The sequence below is a fragment of the Typopeltis vanoorti genome, chromosome 18 (assembly GCF_054136105.1).
Source record: "Typopeltis vanoorti isolate ZY-2024b chromosome 18, IOZ_Tvanoo_1.0, whole genome shotgun sequence".
Taxonomy (NCBI): Eukaryota; Metazoa; Arthropoda; class Arachnida; order Uropygi; family Thelyphonidae; genus Typopeltis; species Typopeltis vanoorti.
This window is the reverse complement of record NC_143566.1, coordinates 95,233,633-95,254,895: the sequence shown is the minus strand read 5'-3', so window position 1 is coordinate 95,254,895 and position 21,263 is coordinate 95,233,633. Positions and strand designations below refer to the sequence as shown.

Sequence of the window (21,263 nt, the reverse complement as noted above, 5' to 3'; positions counted from 1 at the left end):
GGTGGTTGAACTATGGAATGCATTGTCTGATACAGTGGTGAGAGCGAGAACGGTCAATGAGTTTAAGGAGTGGTATGATAGACTGTGTTTCCTAAGAGAGACCTCCCACAATGAGGCTTGATAGACTTTGTGTTTCCTAGGAAGGACCTCTTGCGATGAGTCTTTTGACTCCATGGAAGCCTGAATAATAATAATGACACCTTGAAGGAATCCAAGGACTCATCAAGGGGTGGAGGGACACCTCCCAATACAAAACACTGTCACCATTACTTAATCCTCCATTGGCACTATCTACCAAAGATGCACTACTGCCTACTGATAGCATTTCTAGCTGTTAATTGAATGTGTTCTGTGGCCAATTTGCCTGTATGTTGGATGAAAAATCTGAGTTTCCATGAGTTAGCTAATTTCATATTTCCATATGAAATCAGCTAACTGATCTTCAACTGAAAAAGTCATATAAATTTTCTTCTCATTATGAGAAGAAGCGAACTTTCCTTGAATCTTTTACCAAATGGCATATTATTCTATAATTCTTCCAACTGCACTACAGAGGTGCCTGAACCATCTTTACAACTAAAGTTGCTAATGAATGAAATTGCAGAGGTGCTATAATTTCTATATAATTAATTATTCTATACATATAGAACCTCTATATAAAGAGTTGCTATATAATTTCTTTAGTATATATAACAATCACAAAGGCCTATAAATACAAAGGATTGCTATGTTTCTATAATAAGAATACAGATAAAGACCTAAAACTGTAAATAGCCTTTAATTTCTCTTACTGAAATGAACAATTTTAAAGAAATTGAAAATTAAAATATTTAAACTAATAAAAAAAATATGTGTGCATTGGTAAACATAGCGGATCATAAAGAAAATACAAAAACATTAAAAATATACTGCATATTTATAAATTACAGACATAAATTCATAGGTCACCCCAGAAATTAATACTAAAGCTCAGTATCCAGAGCAACCCTGGGTGATACCCAGGGTTGTTATGAATAAAAGAATAATAATTAAAAAGGCTGCATCTTGCATGATCTTTGATAAGTCAAAATAAAGAGAGTGGAAGGAAATTTTTAAATTTAAGTATAGCAATAAAGTACATGATGCCACAGTATTATAAGCAAAGAATAAAACAAAATGGAAACTGAAGAACTACTTACCAGCATGTGTTCTGCTAACCATCCCTCCCGTTTGGCAAGTATAGAGCCTATCCTAAGAGCAAAGCACTTTTTTCCAAGAAGTGAGTTACCACCATATCCACTACCAAATGAGCAAATTTCATTGTTATCTGGAATATGGGCAATAAGTGTTTTGGCAGGATTGCAAGGCCAATTATTCACTGGTGGTGCTATCAAAATAATATTACACATTACACACAAAACACATACATTTGATATATCATATTTTTCGATAGATAACGCGCACCCCCCAACATTTTCATCACTCCTTTTGATGTATAGATAAGACACATGCGCCAACTAGCGGTAGTGTTAGGAAGTACAGACAGAGGATGAAAAAGGGAATCGTGAAGCTGGTAGATTATTCAGTGTTGAAGAAAGTAGTGTTTGTGAATGGCGAAAGGCTGAAACAGTCCTGAAATGTTTACACAAGAGAAAACGTGCTATGAGGTTTAGAAGGCCAACCACAAAAATAAAACAGTAGATATTCTCATAAAGGTATGAGAATATCTACTGTCTGTCTGTGTGTTGCAGGAATCGAAAAGAATTGCACAAAACGATAATATAAAGGATTTCAAGGCCTATCCATCTTGGGTTTTTGAATTTATGAAGAGAAACAATTTAAGTGTGCGCTCCTCCACTAGTGTTAGACAAAATTTGCCGTGCGACTGGGAAGCGAAAGTAGCTAAATTTCGTTTGTTTCTGAGAGAAAACTTGTGTGGGGTTGATGCTTGTCATTTTGGGAATATGGATGGGGTTCCCATAAGTTTTGACATGCCTAGTTCTAGGACTGTGTATCTGAAGGTTGTGATTCCAAAGATGTTATTGTTACTGCTAATGATAAAGGTTGGATGAATTCTGAGGTTATGAATTTTGGTTGGAGAATGTGTGGCGAAAGAGAAAAATAGCATTTTTCAACCCAAAATCTTTGTTGGTGTTGGATTCATGTAGGGCATACACGACAGCAGAAGTTAAAACAATTGTAAGTATTCCAAATTGGCCGTCCTTCCAGGTGGTTTAACAAAAAAACTCCAACCACTTGATCTTGCAGTAAATAAATCATTCAAAGACAATTTGCAGGCTAAGTGGGAAGACTGGATGATGAATGGCATCCATGAATATAACAAAACAGGGCAGATGAAAAGAACGTCATATAAAGATATAGTTACGTGGATTGTAGAAAGTTGGGCTGCTGTGGGTGAAAACTGTGTTAGAAATGGTTTCATTAAAGCACAAGGGAATGGTGTGATGTCCAGTGACAATGATTATGAAGCTAAAGAAATACCAAACGAAATTTTTAACACAATTGATTCTTTCAATATTGAGTCTGATGAAGAATTTTTTGGATTTAGTATTACTAAATAAATATTAAGTAATACTTCTACCTTAGTTTTGTTATTACATTCGATTTACCCCTCATACCTTTCAAATGTATACCGTGCATGTTCATTTTTAATGAATTTAGACTTTTTTGTATAGATAATGCGCGCGTTATCTATCGAAAAATACAGTATATGAATCTAATGACATAACACATTTATAAAGTTATGTTATTTTGGTTTGCCAACATTTAACTTCTGTTTTGCAGTACAGTCTTCAATTTTCAATCAAGACACAAAAGAATCACATTTTCCCTACCCTCCTAATAATAATAAAAAAGTGTAATGAGAAACATCCTTCATGTCAATTTATTTTTAACTACCAACAGACAGGCATGAATTTTTTATTGCTATCAATAATAAAATGAATTGATAATAAATGCATTCAGACTTTCAAAATGCATCTTCTTTATACATCTGGATAATCAAAATTGCAAAATATATTATCTTCTATTAAATATTAAACTCTTTATATTCAGTTGCCTTTTACAAAACCATGACAATACCACAAATGACATGGGCAAAAATGAATAACATGAAGGACAATTAAAGAGGACTATAATAGGAGATGCACATTTCGTTCATCTCTACAGACAGATGCCTATGGAGATTTCAAAGTAATCAAAGAGGACAGATACAATAACAACAAAAGAATTAAATAAATAAATAAAATAAACATTCTGCAGTATTGGAACTTTAGCACAGGTAAAAAAAAATAGTGTGAACACACACTAGTCTACGCTACACCCAGTGAGAAATGATTTAAAAAAAACAAAAACAAAAAAGCATTGAACATGGTGATATAATGACAGGTCCATTTCTATCAAAATCAACTATTTTGATCCTTTCTTTCATGCTTACACAGTGATCAGAATACATCATGAAAAAATTATGGAGACAACTACAGTGTTAGAGCAAAACTTGAGTTTAATATAAACCAAAATGAACACTCGACGTTTCGACTTTCATATCAAGGTCATCATCTGGAGTCATCATCATATATACAAAGAAAAAACAAGATGCACTACAATCTACATGGTTTGCTAAAGTTATTGACCAACTGTTACAACAATTATTGGCCTGACCTCTGGTGAGAAAAAAAACTTTTAAACCACTTTAAACTTTTAAGCCACTTTTAAACTTTTAAGCCACTTTTAAACCACCTATAAAATTAAAAAACATATTCAACTCCTCTAAGGATCCTCTCCTCCCATTCGCACATCCTGGAGTTTATTACAGTAAATTGGGACTGGAGAGCATGTTTATTTATATATATATATATATATATATATATATATATATTCATTTTTTAAATTAACTGACTTAAACCCGAGAATTATAACACAATGACATTTATTTGAAAAAAACGCAACATGTTTCGTCAAAAATGACTTCTTCAGGCGATAAGAACATAGAAAAGATAATAAAATATATATATATATATATATATATATATATAAACATGCTCTCCAGCCCCAATTTAATTTTGTAACCTAATAGATAATAATAGGACTCTTTGATGTAGTAAAGTTTTTTTTTACCCACCAGAGGTCAGGCCAATAATTGTTGTAACAGTTGGTCAGTAACTTTAGCAAACCATGTAGATTGTAGTGCAGCTTGTTTCTTTGTATATATGTGTATGCTCCAGATGATGACCTTGATATGAAGGTTGAAACGTTGAAAGTGTTCATTTTGGTTTATATTAAACTGAAGTTTAGCTCTAACATGGTAGTTGTCTCCATAATTTTTTCATGATGCAACTACTTTGATAGCTGCATAAACAAGAATAACAGTAATGTATCAGCTGTTTAGCCACAATCCCCCCCCCCCAACACGCACACCCTCTCCACTTACAAACTAACTTAGTCATTTGTTTGCTGCTCAGTAATATGACTGAACAACACCATGTTGTAGTTTAATAAATCACTCTGAACTGATTCATTAATGTGTAAAGAACACTGCCTATGAAAAACAAAGATCTTGTAAGCACTGCATCTACAGCTCAAAGAATCAGTAGAAAAGTAAATATCTGGAATATCCTGATTCGAAGGGACAACATGTATTAATATAGCCATTCTATAACAACCCAAATCTATATTCATGACTATTTACTGATCATTTATATCACCATTTGTCTGTTTCACAAGTGATGGTGGATTATAGGATAATGATATTGCTGTCTATCATTGTAGTGGTACACATATTCACCAAACAGTTAAACCAATTTTCAAGAAACCTGTAAGAGAGTTCAAAGTTAATGATCAGATGAATAAGAGTCTGATGGCATATAGTTGGCAATGAGAATACTGGTATTGTTGTTATTATTATTATTATAGGAATCTCCATGGCGTCAGAAGAATCATCATTGGAGACCCCACTAACCTTATGTGCATAATACTTATCATACCTCTCCTTAAATCCATTCAACTGTTGAGCCACTCACAAATGATTCTGGTAAATCCATTTAACTCATTTACCACTCTTCAAGAAAAAAAATCTAATCTGCACACTCTTACTACCTGCACCTTACCCAATTTTCAGAGATGATCCCTAGTTCTCTCTCCATTCATAATGTATTGAAAAATTTCCTTTATGTCAATCTTAATATCAAGGGTAATCCCAAAGAGTTCTTCCGCTATGTGGCAAGTAAGAGGAAGAATGACTTCGGAAGGATAACCTTAGTGGGTGCTGATGGTATTGAGGTGACAAAATCAGATGTAATAGTCGAGTTACTGAGTGATCACTTTTCAAAAGTCTATCACCCAAGTGAGGATATCTCTATACCTACAGCAATACCTAATGTGAGAATTGAAGCTAAAGAATCAGAGGTATTAAATATATTGCAAAACTTAAATGCAAACACTGCGGTAGGCTTAGATGGAATATCAGCTCGGGTGTTGCGTGAATGTGCAAATGAATTGTCAACCCCTCTCACCTGGATATTTAACTTAAGTTTGAACTCTGGTATGGTCCCTAGGGAGTGGAAGTTAGGCAAAGTGGTTCCTTTGCATAAGGGTGGCTCTAAAACTGCGGTATTGAATTACAGACCAATCACCATCTCAGGAGTAGTGGTAAAAGTATTGGAAAAGTTGGTTAAAGACAAAATTCAAGAATGGGTGGATCAGGATATGATACTCTATAGAGGCCAACATGGTTTTGTTAAAGATAGATCCTGCCTTAGCAATCTATTAACTATTCATAATAGAATAACATCTGAGTTGGACAAAGGAACTGGCTACACAGTGGTACTTCTGGATTTTGCTAAGGCTTTTGACAGGATACCCCATAGAACACTGTTACGCAAATTGGAGCAGATGGGAATGGATATTAAATTGGTGATATGGATAGGAGAATGGCTCAGGGAGAGATACCATAAGGTGGTGTATGGAGGAGCCGAGTCCAGAATGAGGCAGGTGACCAGTGGTGTGCCTCAGGGCTCTGTGCTTGGGCCAATGTTGTTTAATTTGTATATAAATGATATAGGAAACGGCTTAAAGGGAGATATTCAGTTGTTTGCTGATGATGCAAAGTTGTGTAGTGCAATAAAAAATCAAGCTGATGTTGAAAGTTTGCAGGAGGATTTAAATAAGCTGGTAAAATGGGCAAAAGAAAATGGATGTCAGTTCAATGTGGAAAAGTGTAAAGTCATGCATTTTGGGATTAAAAGATTACCAGCTGTGTACTACATCGATGGAAAGGTACTCCAAGAGATTGATGAGGCTAGGGACTTAGGGGTATTGGTAGATAGGGAGATGAAGTTCAGAGGACACATTGCTAAGGTGTCCAAGATTGCACATAGGATTACTTGGTTGTTGAGGAACACACTGACATCCAGAGATAAAGAGGTTATTATTCCCCTTTATAAAGCATTGATACTTCCACATTTGGATTACTGTGCTCAGGTCTGGTCACCTGGATTCCTTGGAGATGAGGAGGCTGTGGAGAGGGTTCAGAGAAGAGTGACCAAGTTGGTGAGTGATATAAAAAATGCTCCCTACATTGATAGATTGAGAGCTTGTGGATTGCAGAGATTGGTTGATAGGCGAAGAAGAGGGGGTATGATAGAAACATTCAAATTACTAAAAGGTTTTTATAGGATTGATGCAGGGGAAATGTTTCAGCTGTGTGAAAGTGATGGAAGAACAAGAGGTCATCTCTGGAAATTAAAGAAGAGTGTGGTTAACAAAGGTGTCAGAACAAGGTTTTTTGCCTGGAGGGTGGTGAATGAGTGGAATTCATTGCCTGACTTAGTTGTGAGCTCTTCGTCTGTAAATGAATTCAAGAAGAGATATGACAGATATTGTTTTGCTAGTTTGGGTCTCCCGCGATGAGTCTACTGACTCCATGGGGATACCCGTAATAATAATAATAATAGAACTGCTTTAATAACTTATAAGCTTCTATCATGTTCCCTCTTTTCCACCAATTAACTGAACTTTGAAATCCACATACCTTCAACCTATTCTCATAGGGAGCATTCCAGAGACCTGTGACCAGCTTGGTCACTCATCTCTGAATCCTCTCTACCATCCCCTGATCCCCAAGAAACCCAGATGATCAAATGTATGCATAATAGTCAAGGCCACCTGACAGGAGTTGCTCAACTGTTCCAGTTGAACACTGTGTAGGCTTCTTTGAAGAAAGGACATATTAGAATAACTATTTTCCAGTGTTAAATCACTCACAAAGAAGTCAAAAAGAAATTATGTTTTAATTCAACTAGTTATGTGAAAAAAACTTTGTTTCACTTCATCAGGAAATATCATGAATAAATTAAAAAAACTGCAAGCAAAGTAATAATAACATTTCTAGTGAAGAATATTTGAAAATGTTTAAATAATGGAAAGCATGCATTCACTGTTAAGCTTGCTGCTAGTTCATGGGTTGCTGTATAGTGCTGGTAGATACAAGTGCATTATGATGGATTAAGGAAGACCTGATTTTACATCAAATCTGGTGTATAACACAGGTGTTCTGGGGAACACCTGTGTTCTGCGAACTGGTTACAAGTGTAAATAAACCCAAATATTATATCTACACATTGTGTTTTGCACAGAGAAGCCCTAGTTTCAAAAACATTACCGGCAATATTAAAACCTGTTCTAGACCAAGTTGTAAATATGGTAAATTACATCAAGTCGAGACCTTTAAAAGCATGCTTTTTTAAAAAAAAAAAAAAAAACTTTGCATATCTATGGAAACCAAGTACGAATCTTTGCTTTTGCACACTGAAATAAGATGGTTATCCAGTGGTAAAGTGCAATTCCGAATTTTAGAACTTAAGAATGAATTATTGGTCTTTTTTCAAAATGAAGGAACAGATGCTTTTGTAAAATGTCTTCAAGATGATATTTGGTGTGCTAAAATGGCATATTTAGCCGATATTTTTAATTACTTAAATAGCATTAATACAAGTATCCATTTTGACATTCACTGACAAATTGTCATCTTTTCAGAAAAAAGTATCTCTTTGGAAAAACCGCATATCAGAAAAAAATACAGTAGATATGTTTCCTTCGCTCCATAAAAATGTCGAGGCAATTATTTCCATTATAACAGAACATTTAACAATACTGAAAAAAAAAGATTCCATGTTACTTTCTTTCCTTAAATATACACAATTATGACTGGATACGAAATCCATTTGGCACAGTTAACACATTGAGTTGTGAATTTTCATTACAAGAAGAAGAACAATTAGTTACCTTGTCAATAGATCGTACTCTAGAAATTAAATTCTCTCAAATAACTCGAGGAATTTTTGATTTTTGTCCAAGCCGAATACCCAGCTCTCTCCATAAGGGCACTGAAGATTTTGTTACAGTTTTCTACATCATATTTGTGTGAACTCGGTTTCTTAATATTAACCAATATAAATCTAAAAAGCGTGAAAGATCTCTCTGACCTCATCTCTTTGTCCATATTAAAATATGGACAAAGAGATGAGGGTAGCTATATCACATATTAGACCTGATATTGCTGAAATCTGCAAAAGCTGACAAGCTCAAGTATCACATTAAAATAAGTTCCATTTTTATAAAAGGCAAGTCCATGCATATTTTTATTGTTAGTTTTATGACTCAAAAGCTTTTGATGTTCCCCAAATTTTTTTTATAATCAAAAGTGTTCCGTGGCTTCGAAAAGGTTAAGAACCACTGCTGTAGAGGATACTTCATTTCAGCTGCTTCTTTGAATGCTCTTAAGTAAAAGCAGTAATCAATGTGGAGCATTTCAGTTTGTTGCCATTCAACTAGATGTTTTGTATCTGTTGTATGTGCTGCCAGCCAGATTTGTGCTTTCTTTCATTCTCAACATCCTTGATATGTTCCGGTTGGATTTATCTCCCCAGATCTGTCCATTTGTCCAATGTAGTGAAGAACAAAGCTGCAACTGATCATGCAGACACCTGGTTTTTTAAGTAGTGAATGTGGTGGTTTAGGGTTTCAGATGATTGGATATTTTGTTGATTGAGAAGAAAGCAACTTTTAGATTTTTTTGGTAAAACAATCTTGCTATTTTATTATTATTATTACGTAACACCTCCAGGGAGTCCAAAGACTCATCAAGGGAAGGCACCTCCTCTACAACTCTCCACCAAATACAACTACACCAATGCCATCTACTGCCTACCAGCACCACATTTTATCTATGGGAGAATCACTGCTCCTTTATATTCCCACTTCTTTATTATCTGGACATCTAGCAAACCTACTCAAACCTCACATCATGCAAACATCCTCTTATGTTAAGAACACAATACACTTCACAGAAAATATCAAAGGCATCACACTGGCCCACAATTGATATAATTGCAAGCCTGGACATAGTAAATCTTTTCACAAATGTTCCAAGAATAAAAATCATACAAATACTTGAAAACATTTTCCCACCAGACACAGTGGACCTTTTTAAACATTGCATTAATAGCACTTTTTTTTTTTTTTTTTCAAATTCGAAGATTTTTTGAACAGAGAAGGATTAGCTATGGGCTCTCCCCTCTCTCTCTCTCTCCTATTCCAGCTGACCTATTCATGGAGTGATTTGAAAAAATAGCCCTCCAGTGTCAAGGACCACAACCAAAAATCTAATGAAGATATGTTGATGATATTTTTTATCATCTGGCCTGGTTCTATTACCCAATTAGAAGATTTTGTTACCTTCCAGAACAACATCCATCCTCAAATGAAATGCACAGCTGAATTAGAAAGAAATAGGTCTTTAGCATTTTTGGATACATTAGTTGAGATACCAGAGTAAAACACATTCAACTGAAATATTCTTTAATAGAGATGTTAACTTATTATTTTGCTTGTAGTTTTTTAATTATTCATGCTATTCTCTGTTGAAGTGAAGCAAAGTTTTTCATGAAACTAGTCAAATTAAAACATAATTTCAAGGTTCAATGTTGACTTCTTTGTGAGTGGTTTAATACTGGAAAATAGTTGATTCTAATATGTCCTTTCTCCACAGAAGCCTACACAATGTTCAACTGTTCATCATCAGTGAACAGTTGAACAGGGCAATCAGGATTGATAGCGATATATGGCACTCACAGAATGATTTGAATACGCTAGAACAGTGGGCTAATGATAATGGCTGTCATTTCAATGTTAGCAAGTACAAAGTCATTCACTTTGGCATGAAGAAATTTCCAATAGCATATCATAATGGTGGGATTATGCAATGAGAAACTAATGAAGCTAGGGATCTTGTTGTTAATGTGGATAGGAGTTTAAAGTCAAAGGATTGCATAACAAAAATTGCAAATACAACCCAGAGGATAATTGCAATGGTGGAAAGAATATTAACAAGTTAGAATAAGGAAGTTGTTTTGCCTCTTTATAAGGCCTTACTATGTGAAGATTTGGTCTCCTGGGTTCAAAGGAGATAAGGAAGCAGAAGAAAAGTTGCAAAGAAGAGTTACAAACATTATATGAAGATTATGGAATGTAGATTATGAAGACAGATTGAGATTATGTGGACAGAAGTCTATAAACTTCTGAATGGTGTTATAGGATATTGTCTGATGAAATTTTTTGTTATATAGAAGGTAAGAAAAGATCATGGGGATATCCATAGAGGTTAATTTTATTCGCAGTTAAGGAAGGGATAAGAACTAGATTTTTTTCTAGTTATAGAGAAAGAGCTTTAGTTCTTTCACCAGAGCAATGAGCAAGGAGAACAGTTTGCTTGTTGAAGTGGTGAGTGCATCTAGTTTAAGAGAGGGTATGATAGTTAGTGTGGATGATGTACAGACTCCCTCAATGAGTCCTTGACATTCTGGAAGCCATGAATAATAATAGTAATAATGATGGTATTTTAAAGATATTGTCTTGTTATTTAATGCATTAATAAACTGGCCTGGTTGGCCAAGTGGGCAGCATATCCGCTCTCCAGCCAAAAGGCTGCGGGTTCGAATCTCACCAAGTGAATAGATGTTTGTGATTGTCTGTGAAAATACTATTGATGATGATGGGCGGTAGATGGCATTGATGTAGATGATGATGGTAGTTGTGGTTCATTGTAGTTGGATTGAGTGGTGGAGACAGAGAACTGTAGAATAGGTGCCCTCCCTCGATGAGTCTTTGGACTCCCTGGAGGTGTTATGTAATAATAATAATAAACAAGCACATACTGTATATTACTATATCACAAATTTGTTTGTTTAATATTTTAATAAGTGTATTCCAATATAATTTGTTTCCTTTGTAATCTTATATATTTTATTTTATGCATTTAAAAACATCATTCTGAGAAAGGGTCCATAAGCTTCACCAGACTGGCCAAAGGTGTTCATGGCACAAAAAAGATTAGGTATCCCTGCTCAAGATCATGGTATTCCTCTGGGTCTTTTTCCAGCCATCATATACTTGTTTTGCTAACTGTTCTTCTCACATTTTTTTTTATTTTTTTTAATAATTACCCCACACATGAAAGGTTGCAAGAACTATGACAAAACATTGCCATGTGTGTATTTAAGTCAGTATTCTTAAAAAAATAGCTCATCAGCTCATAAGAAAGAACTTAACATTATTAACATTCTTGAATGCTAGTACTGTCAATTTCCTTTCTAATATCTTCATTTTTAGTATTACTCTACCATTGAAGCCATCTATTGATTCCTCTAATTTTTCTCAAGCCTCTTATATCTGTGGTCTCTAGTGTCTCTCCAATTAATTTTTGACTCAACTTGCAAAATCTATAAGATGAAATTTGATTAAACACCTTCTCATATTCCTACTTTACTGTTTTGGCAAATTTCTTTCTCTCTCCTCCCTCCTCTCACACTCATTCCTTATAATTTATTCAGTGTGTCGCCACTATACTAGTTTTCCTTATTTTCTTATCTACTTCCAATTTTCTGTCTTCAACAAAACTTGTGCCAAAACAGCTGAAATATTTTATTTGTTTAATAGATTCACCATTGAAAATGCAGTTGATGTTTTCAATATACTTGTGTATTTTTATACCAAATTAATATAGTTCATATAATTCATGATAATGCTTTATGGTATAATGTTTAATGCAATTTATTAAACATTAATCAATTTATTAAGAGAGACATCCATGGAGTCAGGGAATCATCAAGGAAGGCTACATTACCTGCACCAGCTCTCACAGACTTGATGAATTTTAATGATGATGTTAATGAATTCAGTCACACTACTTGCACATCCAATGGCAATCCATTCCAATCACACACCACTCTACAAGAGAAAAATCTAGTTCTCACCCCATTTTGACAGCATTCATTTTAAACTTTGAAGGATACCTTGTCATCCTTTCTCGATTCTCCATAAAATGAAAAATTCCATCTTCCTATATGACCCTTTCAGAAGTTTTTAAGTCTCAATCATATCACCACTCTCTCTCCTAGTAACAACAGTCTACAAATTCTCAATCTGTGCAAAAATGAAGTAGGCCTTCTGAAGCTGCAAAATGAATTATATTTACATGTCAAGGTTCATTTCAGCATTCTAGTTATCCTCTAAGTTGTATTTGCAGTCTTTGCTATATGGCCATTGAACTTCAACTTCCTATATACCAAAACTCCGTGTTCGATAGCCTGATCAATTTCTTCTAACCTAATCCCACCAATATAATAGCATTTGCACATGCCCACAATTCCAGGCCATTCAAATCATTCTGCAATACTGCATATTTTTGCCGACAAAGGTTGGTCGATTGGTAGAGCCTCTGCTACTAATGGCTTAGTTAAGTAAGTTTGAGCGCAGTTAGTAGTTGGAAGGGGACCAATCATTCGATGCTGTTGGCACACTCTCCCTCAATGAGTCTTTGGACTCCTTGGAGGTGTCAAATAATAATAATATCAGCTACATTCCTGATTATCCTGCTGACCTTTGTTTGCATCATTAGCAAATAGCTGTGTGTCTCCTGTCAAATTCTTCCCAATATCATTAATGTAAAGATTGAATAACAATGGACCAAGGACTGATCCCTGTGATATAACAGTGGTCATCCTATCTTGCAGACTTACATCTACCAATGTGCAATATCTGCCAGCCAGTCATCACCGTATTCATGTTAATATTTTATAATCCAATCCCATATTGTTCCAATTTATGCAACAATCTTTCATGCCGCATGCTCTTAAAAAGCCTTACAAGTCCATAAGTATCACAGTGTATCCATTTCCCCTTATCTAACTCAATGGTAACATTATTATACAATGTGAGCAAGTTGCTAAAACATGACCTTCCCTCAGTAAACCCATGCCATTCATTGCAAAGTATAGATTCTCTGTCAATCCATTTCTGTATGCGAGTCCTAACCAACTTTTTTCAAATTCTTCACCACCACTCTATATGTCGATAGTTATATACATCAGTCTTTGTGCCACCCTTGAGCAATGGGATTACCATACATTCTTTCCACTAACCTGTGGATTCTTCTCTGTTCTGACACTCAAATTATGTAGCCAGTCAAAGGAATAGCCAGTTCTGCTGAACAATCTTTTAGCATCCATGCTGATATCCCATTAGTCTCTAATTCCAAATTTTTATTCAGTTTGTGAAAACAGCTCTAATACCCCCTCCTCATACATCTGAGTTTCTTCATCCTGTGAAGAGGTAGCAGTAGTTCAATGTTGCATACAATACGTCAATAGCTTTTAGCAAAAATGGGCATTCTTAGTCAAACAATCTCTTTTGTATCTGTCACCTGCATATTATCTGCATTTAGCAGGGTTATTCTTTCATAATCATTCTTTCTTTTACTTGCAGCATAACAACAGAATTCGTTTGGATTGTCTTTAACTTGCAGAGCCAGTTTTTCATACTGAGACTTTGCTTCCAGTAAAAATAGTTGCGACTCTTCTGACTTACTCCTTTTAATTTTCATAACTGACATCATCCTTATGCACACGGTATTCCTTCAACATCATCTTTTTTTTTATGAACCTTTTGCTTGTCCTCTTTTATGAATCTTTTGGCTATATCCTTCCCATCCAACAACCAATACCATGGCACAGAACCCATCATACTCCTCAGGTGGTCATAATTTTATGCTGTGTAGTTCAGCATGTAAATTTTTCTTAATGGAACATTCATAAACTTAGCCACTTCCAAAATCAGTGCCACTCATCAATGGCATGTTTTATGATAGAGTAGCCACACCAAATAATATTTTTCTATTAACAATCAACTTTACCTACCTGATTTTTGTTACAAACTAACTTACCTGATTGCATGCTTTGTTGTTTCTAATTTTGCTGCTTAACTTTTTTATCCTCCCTATGTTTCTTTAAATGCCACTCGACTTTCTGAATTACCATACTTGTCTGTCTAATAATCTGCTCTAACTTTGAATTTCGGTGGTTAAATCATTTTCAATATTCTCTTCAATACCTTCATTATCCTTTTTAGCAGGGCAAGCCTTCTTGTTCTGTTTTCTTGTGTTCTGTTTCTTGTGTGTTTTTGGTGCTATTTTACAGATGTATTTAATATTGAAATATCTCAATAAATATATGTTATAAAACACTAAAAATATAACTTATATGTTGCTCTGTAAAATATAACTTATATATTGCTCCATGTTCTTCCATAACATCTTATGTTTAGTTGAAAGGCCAACAGTATTTCAATAAACATTATTATTATTATTATTATATTTCCATGATTTCTTGCTCTTTGTCTTAAAATAAAATCTGTTCTCTGCAATTCTTATTTAGTCTAAATCTAGCTTGTTCCTCGCCAATTTTTCCTGCAATGATTTTTTTTAATCTTTTTCACAGCTGTGCAAACATTTTCCAGAAACAATCAGTATGGAAATTCCTCTGCAATTTTCACCATGTTTTATTTCCCTTTTTATAACACAGTAGGCAATAACAGCTCCACTGTAGTCAACTGGAATTTGATCCTCCAACCATATCTTCTGAATTAAAATGCAGTAGTGTAAAAATTATTTATTTATTTTGTTTATATTGACCATATTTTAGTATTTCATGCCAGATATAATCTACTTTAGCTGAAGTCCCATATTTTCAGATTCCAAATTACTTTTTATACCTCCAATAGTGAAATGTACTTATTCTCAATGTTATATGTCCTCAATATTATCTAATACAATTTTGTTTCTGCTACCTCATTTAATAATTTTTCAGTTGTTTACATCACACCAAAACATTGTATGAATGCAAATTTAAGGAAGCCTGTGAGATTCTTATCAACCACTCCAATCTGAACAATAATGATGGTATAAAAATCCCAAGCACATGGAAGGCACATATTCTACCCACAGAACCTTTCTGTCTTAGAGTTAACTATAAACAGGACTGTAGATAATCCAGAATCCTAAATAACATTGTAATGTTAAAAATAGCACATCAATGTTTACTGAAAGAAGACTATAACAAAGAATGATTTTCTCATGTTATCTTAAATAGAATTTAGCTTTGATGTAGTTTCTAAATAATTAATTAATTTGTCAAATTTTTTTTTTTTTTCACTAGAGGTCATGCCAGTAGAATAACCGGTGATCAAATCATTGTTTCTTTAGCTTACTGTGTGCATGTAACTCAGCTTGTCCTTGTATATTTGTAGATGATGATCTTAATATGAAGATCGAAATGTCGGGAAATTAAAAGAGTTATTTATAACACGGTTGTAAAGTCATAATTTCTAAAATGAAAACCAAAAGGAAAGAGAGAGGGAGGAAGACCAGAGAAGCTGGAACAGACAAATACCTAATCTTTGAGAAAAAAAAAAAAATAATAAATAACTGAAATATTTCACATAAAGCAGCAGTGGTTCTAACAGTAAAACTAATGATGCATCAAATTTTATGATTATTATCCTTATTTAAAAACATTTTAATGCAATCCCTGTCTAACTGCAATAATTATATGTTGTTGTTTTTAATTTTTCAGTGATGATATCTGCACAGAATTGTTCAATTACATGTAGATTATTCATATACATTGTCCTTAAGTAATTTCCAAAGTAACAGCATGGATTCAATCATAGTGTGAGAGAGATGGTGCTAAGATAGTTCATTCAGAGCATCGAAGACATTTATTAAAATAATGAGCTCTTATGATGACACTAAGGAAGAGAGCATTAATTAGTAATAAACTCAACTTTTATAACTCTCTTCCAGCAATTAAATACTGGGTGCACCACTGATTTTCTATAAAGAAAATCAGTGGTGCACCCAGGGGAAGGGGGGCACCCACCAAAGAAAAAGGAAAAAAAAAAAACACTTGAAAATTTTCAAAAATCTTTTCCTAATTAAAATTCATTTTTTTATTTCTGTTGTGTCGTGTCTTCTATTTCTATACTACTTATGAATTAGTGATCATTGCAGATGCTCACTAATTCATAAATCACTAATTCATTCTCAAATCGGCTACTCAACTTGGTCCCCCCAAGATTAAATCCTGAGTGCACCACTGAAGAAAATATTCACTTCAATAAATATATTCACAAACTAGAGCTTTTGTGAGAGCCATCAACTGAGAAAGCCATCAAGTTGCTCGTTTAGCTGCAAACAGAATAGGAAAAAAAAGTGAAATAAGAATAATTAAACAATTCACACTACATATGTTTACTTCTTATTAACAGAATGTTATATTATTAAAGGTACAGTTAAATTACATTTCATGGGAAGAGGTTGGCCAATAGAATGTAAGCACTTTACAAACTGTCCATCTCCTAATGAATGCAACACTTCAGATCCCATTCGGGTCATAATTCTCATACAAGCTACCACATAAGGCGAATCTGTTAACTGAATTGCAATTTTAGATAATGGAGAACCAATTGGACCCATACTGAATGGAATAACGTACATGGTTCTACCTGCAAAGAAAATAAAAGAAAAAAAATGAATTTCATTTCTGGATAGATACAAAATATATTACATGATGCCATAATACAAAAAAAAAATGCTATTTCATAGAATTATTGTTCCAGAACTAATAATTCTATGAATGAGAAAAAATAAATCAGACTTTCATTTATGTAAAACTGCATAATTGTCAAAAGATGGAACAACATGAACAAAAGAAAAAATTTAACAATAATGAATATTGTTTTTTATATTGTTGCAAATTTATTAAAACCACTAATAAAAATATCTGATATTTTCAATAATATTTCTCATCATTCGATGCCATTTCATTATAAATAAACACCGATGCCCCCAAAACACTGGACATCGTCAACAATCTATTACAAAATGATTAAACCTTCTTTTGCATGTAAAACTAACCCCTTATATCCTATACTTAATAATACTAATAGTTTCAGCAAATTAATTTAAATTCAAAAGCAATTTCTACACATGAATTTTGGGACTCCCAATGAACCAAAATATTAGCGATCAGCTAGCTGACTTATTTTGGGCCCACTTGAAATCAAACTTATTGCTCCCAACACTTCCACACTGTGTATGGACATTATGTTGACAATGTCTTGTGTAATGGATTAAAACAAATCATTCTAAATTTACAAAAATCCCTGAATAACTTCACCATAAAATATCAAGAAAATAAAACTCAGTAAATTTTATAAATCTAACTCTTACTCAATCAGGAAACAGTATTCATACAAAAATTTATAATAAACTCACTAATGTAGGAAATTATCTACACTTTCATTCCTACCACCCCTACACCATTAAAAAAATCAGTAGCACTTTCTCAATTTATCAACATTTATAAATATACAATAGTTCACAAAAATTAAAACCAGGAAATTACCCAACTAAAGCAGATTTTCTTAACCTTCGCTTACCCCAAACAGTTAATCAGCTATGTTAATTTAACAGCCAAAATAAGAGTTGCCAATCCTGTCAACAATTGGCAGAACAGTTGGGCCTGCAACATGGCATCCTATCATCAAATCCCACTGAATACCTGTGGGACAAACTGGAGCAGCGATTGTGGTCTAGAGCAGCACACCCTTGATCTGTTGCTGAACTCAGTGCTGCTTTGATGGAGGAATGGAAACAAATTCCACCTGATGCTTGTTGCACATTTGTGGAAAGCCTCCCTCAAAGGGTGCAAATGGTGATCAAAGCCAAATGTGGACATATCTGATATTAGGATCCGCCTGCTGGTATCAATTGTAAATTGCTAAAGTCTCCGGACAATTATTGGTAGATAGTGTGTGTGTGTGTGTGTGCATGCGCATGCATATATATATATATATATATATATATATATAAAAATAAATTTAACTGACTAGAACCCGAGAAAGTATATACATCATGACTAGTTTCATCGGTGCTCCGACTTCTTCAGGTGAGAAATAAAAAACATGGACTTTCCAGCTTAATAAAAAGTAGAATAGTAACAGTCATATTTGAATAGGTGACAGCATGCAACTGTTGGCATGAGTTTGAATGTGTGCGACAACTAATTTTAGAGACCAGTACTGGATTACTGCACTATGGGAATCAGGCAAATTGTAACTTAGATTGTTGTTCAAATGTGAAGGGTCCAGAACTATTTCTTTTGATTCGATAATTCTTCTTTCGAATTCATCCTTGCATATATATAAATTAGTAGTGCGTTCCCAGTCAACTTGATGTGGCTGTTCTTCAAGGTTAGAGTTTGCCGAGAAGAGGACATGACTGGAAAAGACGCTCGCTCATGTTCTACTGTAAGAGATGTCACGTCTATGTTCCTCGAGACGAAGTGAAACAGATTTATCTGTCTGGCAAAAATAAGGTCGACCACAGTCGCACAAAACTTTATAAACACCAGGAAAATGCAGTTGGTTGTGTTTTGGTTTTGGTCGACTCAGAAAAGAACGAAGTTTTGGCAGAGTAGTATAGTCGGTCTTTACGTTGAATTTCTTCAAAATCTTAGCTAGTTTTGGGGTAAGAGAGCTGATAAATGGCAACTGTATATGAGTGATAGGGTTGGAATCATCTTCTTGTCGAGGATGTTGGCATGGTCTCAAACGTTTAGTGATGTTACAAGACGAATATCCATTATTTAAGAAGGTGTTTTTCAGGAAGTTAAACTCTGTTTGAAGGTCTTCTTCTGTGGAAGTGAGACATCTTGCTCGATGGGCAAGGGTGGAGATGATGCCCAGTTTCTGAGGAGGGAAGTGATAAGAAGAACCATGTAAATATCTATCAGTGTGGGTGGTTTTTCGAAAAATTGAAAATTTAAGACAGTCAGGTAATCTGTTGATCATTAGATCCAAGAAGTGGAGAATGCCGTTAATCTCTAGTTCTGATGTGAATTTAATGTTCTGATGTTGGTTATTTAAATGGTTTAGGAAGTTTTGCAGTTCCTCTAAACTATGTCCCCAGATAAGGAAGATGTCATCAATGTAGCGTAACCACAGTTTAGGTTTTAAATTAGCTGAAGAAATAGCTTTCTCTTCAAAATCTTCTAGAAAAAATGTTAGCTAAGACTGGGGATAGAGGGCTGCCCATAGCTAACCCGCTAGTATGTTTGTATATTTTATCTTCGTAGCAGAAATAGCCGGAATTGATGTAGTGAGTTAGAAGAGCAAACATTTTTTTTTAGAAATCTTGTCCTTAAGAAGAGTCAGAACTTCATCTGTAGGTACATTTGTAAATAGAGATAAGATGTCAAAACTCACCATTCTGTCAGAGTCTATAAGATTCAAATTTTTTATTTTTGAGATGAAATCTTCAGAGTTTTTGATGAAGGAGGATGAATTGCCAACTAAATGTTTTAAAGAAGCAGCCAGATATTTAGACAGTTTGTACGTAGGTGAGTCAATCCCTTCCACAATAGGTCTTAAAGGAGTGTCAGCCTCATGGATCATAGGCAAGCCATACAACTGAGGAATGAGGGGATGGAGGGAGTGGAGAGATAGTCTTGTGTGTCTAGGAAGTTCAGAAGTTGATTTCAGAAGATTGTTTGTACGGTTATGAAGTTCTCTTGTGGGATCACTTTCTAGCCTAGAATACATATCAGAACTTAATAAGTTGTTAATCTTTGAATGGTAGTCAACTTTGTCTAAGATTACAGTTGCATTCCCTTTATCAGCAGGTAAGATAATAATGTCATTGTTGTTACGAAGTTGGTGTATTGCTTTCCTTTCTGTCGGCGATAGATTATCTGTAGGACGACGACTGTTGTTTATGGTAAAGATGGCATCAATCCTAAATAGATTCGCAGTTTGTTTTGGTAATTGCGCAGCTGCCTTTTCAACTTTCGTAAGAAAGAGTTCTTTAGGAATGGAGGTTGGAGAAGGAACGAAGTTAAGGCCCTTTGAGAGCACACTAAGTTCTGCAGGAGAAAGTGTATGAGAGGATTAGTAGGTGTGTGTGTGTGTGTGTGTATATATATATATATATATATATATATATATATATATATATATATATATATATATATATATATATATATATATATATATTCATTTTAATATAAACTGACTAAAAATCCAAGAATAATAACAAATTGAGATTTATTTGAAAATGCAACATGTTTCGTCGGGATTGACTTCATCAGGCGTTAAGAACATAGAAAGCAATTAAAAGACACTGAAAAAAACATTGAGACACTGTAAAGCTATACAATTATAAAGCTATAATATTCGACTGTAAATTACAGTTATTATGAACTTGAGCTATAGTCCATGTTAAAGTTCTATTGTTGTACACTTGTGAGTGTGTGGAACCACATGATCTCCAGTATCTGATAGCAGAGCTGAAAGAGTAAGGCAAATTATAGCTGAGATTATTGTTCATATGAAGAGGGTCCAAGGCGATTTCTTTTGACTCGACAATGCGCCGTTCTACCTCATCATTGCAAATGTGCAGGTTTGAAGTTGTTGTCCAATTTACTTCATGTTGGTGGCTTTCGTTGTTCGTGTTTATTGAAAACAGGACATGGCCCGATAGGGCAGTAGCTCTGGTTCTCTTGTAAGCAATGTCTCTCTGGTATTCCTCGAGACGTAGGAGGATAGATTTCTCCGTTTGACCATAGTAAGGTTTTCAGCACTCACATGTGCCTTTGTATACACCTGGGAATTGTAGAAGGTTATGAGATTGTTTGTAGTTGCTGAAACTTGATCTTATTTTTGGAAGAGTTGAGAAGCACGTTTGTATGTTAAATTTCTTTAAGATTCTACTTAGTTTTTTGGATAGTGTGCTGATATATGGCAAGGAGATATAACCTTTGGAGTCATCCTGTGTCTTTACGTTGCTACACTGATGGTGGGATAATTGTTTGTTG

At 34.4% G+C, this 21,263-nt stretch overlaps 1 protein-coding gene across 1 annotated transcript in view; it reads right to left on the bottom strand.

Moving 5' to 3' along the window:
- Window positions 1-21,263, bottom strand: part of LOC150096961 (phosphoenolpyruvate carboxykinase, cytosolic [GTP]-like) — a 203,958-nt gene that overhangs the window by 80,950 nt on the left and 101,745 nt on the right. Inside the window, exons 4-5 of the mRNA XM_090408517.1 lie at window positions 16,690-16,893; window positions 1,179-1,366 (exon numbers count right to left, since the gene is read on the bottom strand). Coding sequence (XP_090264643.1) covers window positions 1,179-1,366; window positions 16,690-16,893 — 392 coding nt within the window. The remainder of the gene's footprint in view (window positions 1-1,178; window positions 1,367-16,689; window positions 16,894-21,263) is intronic.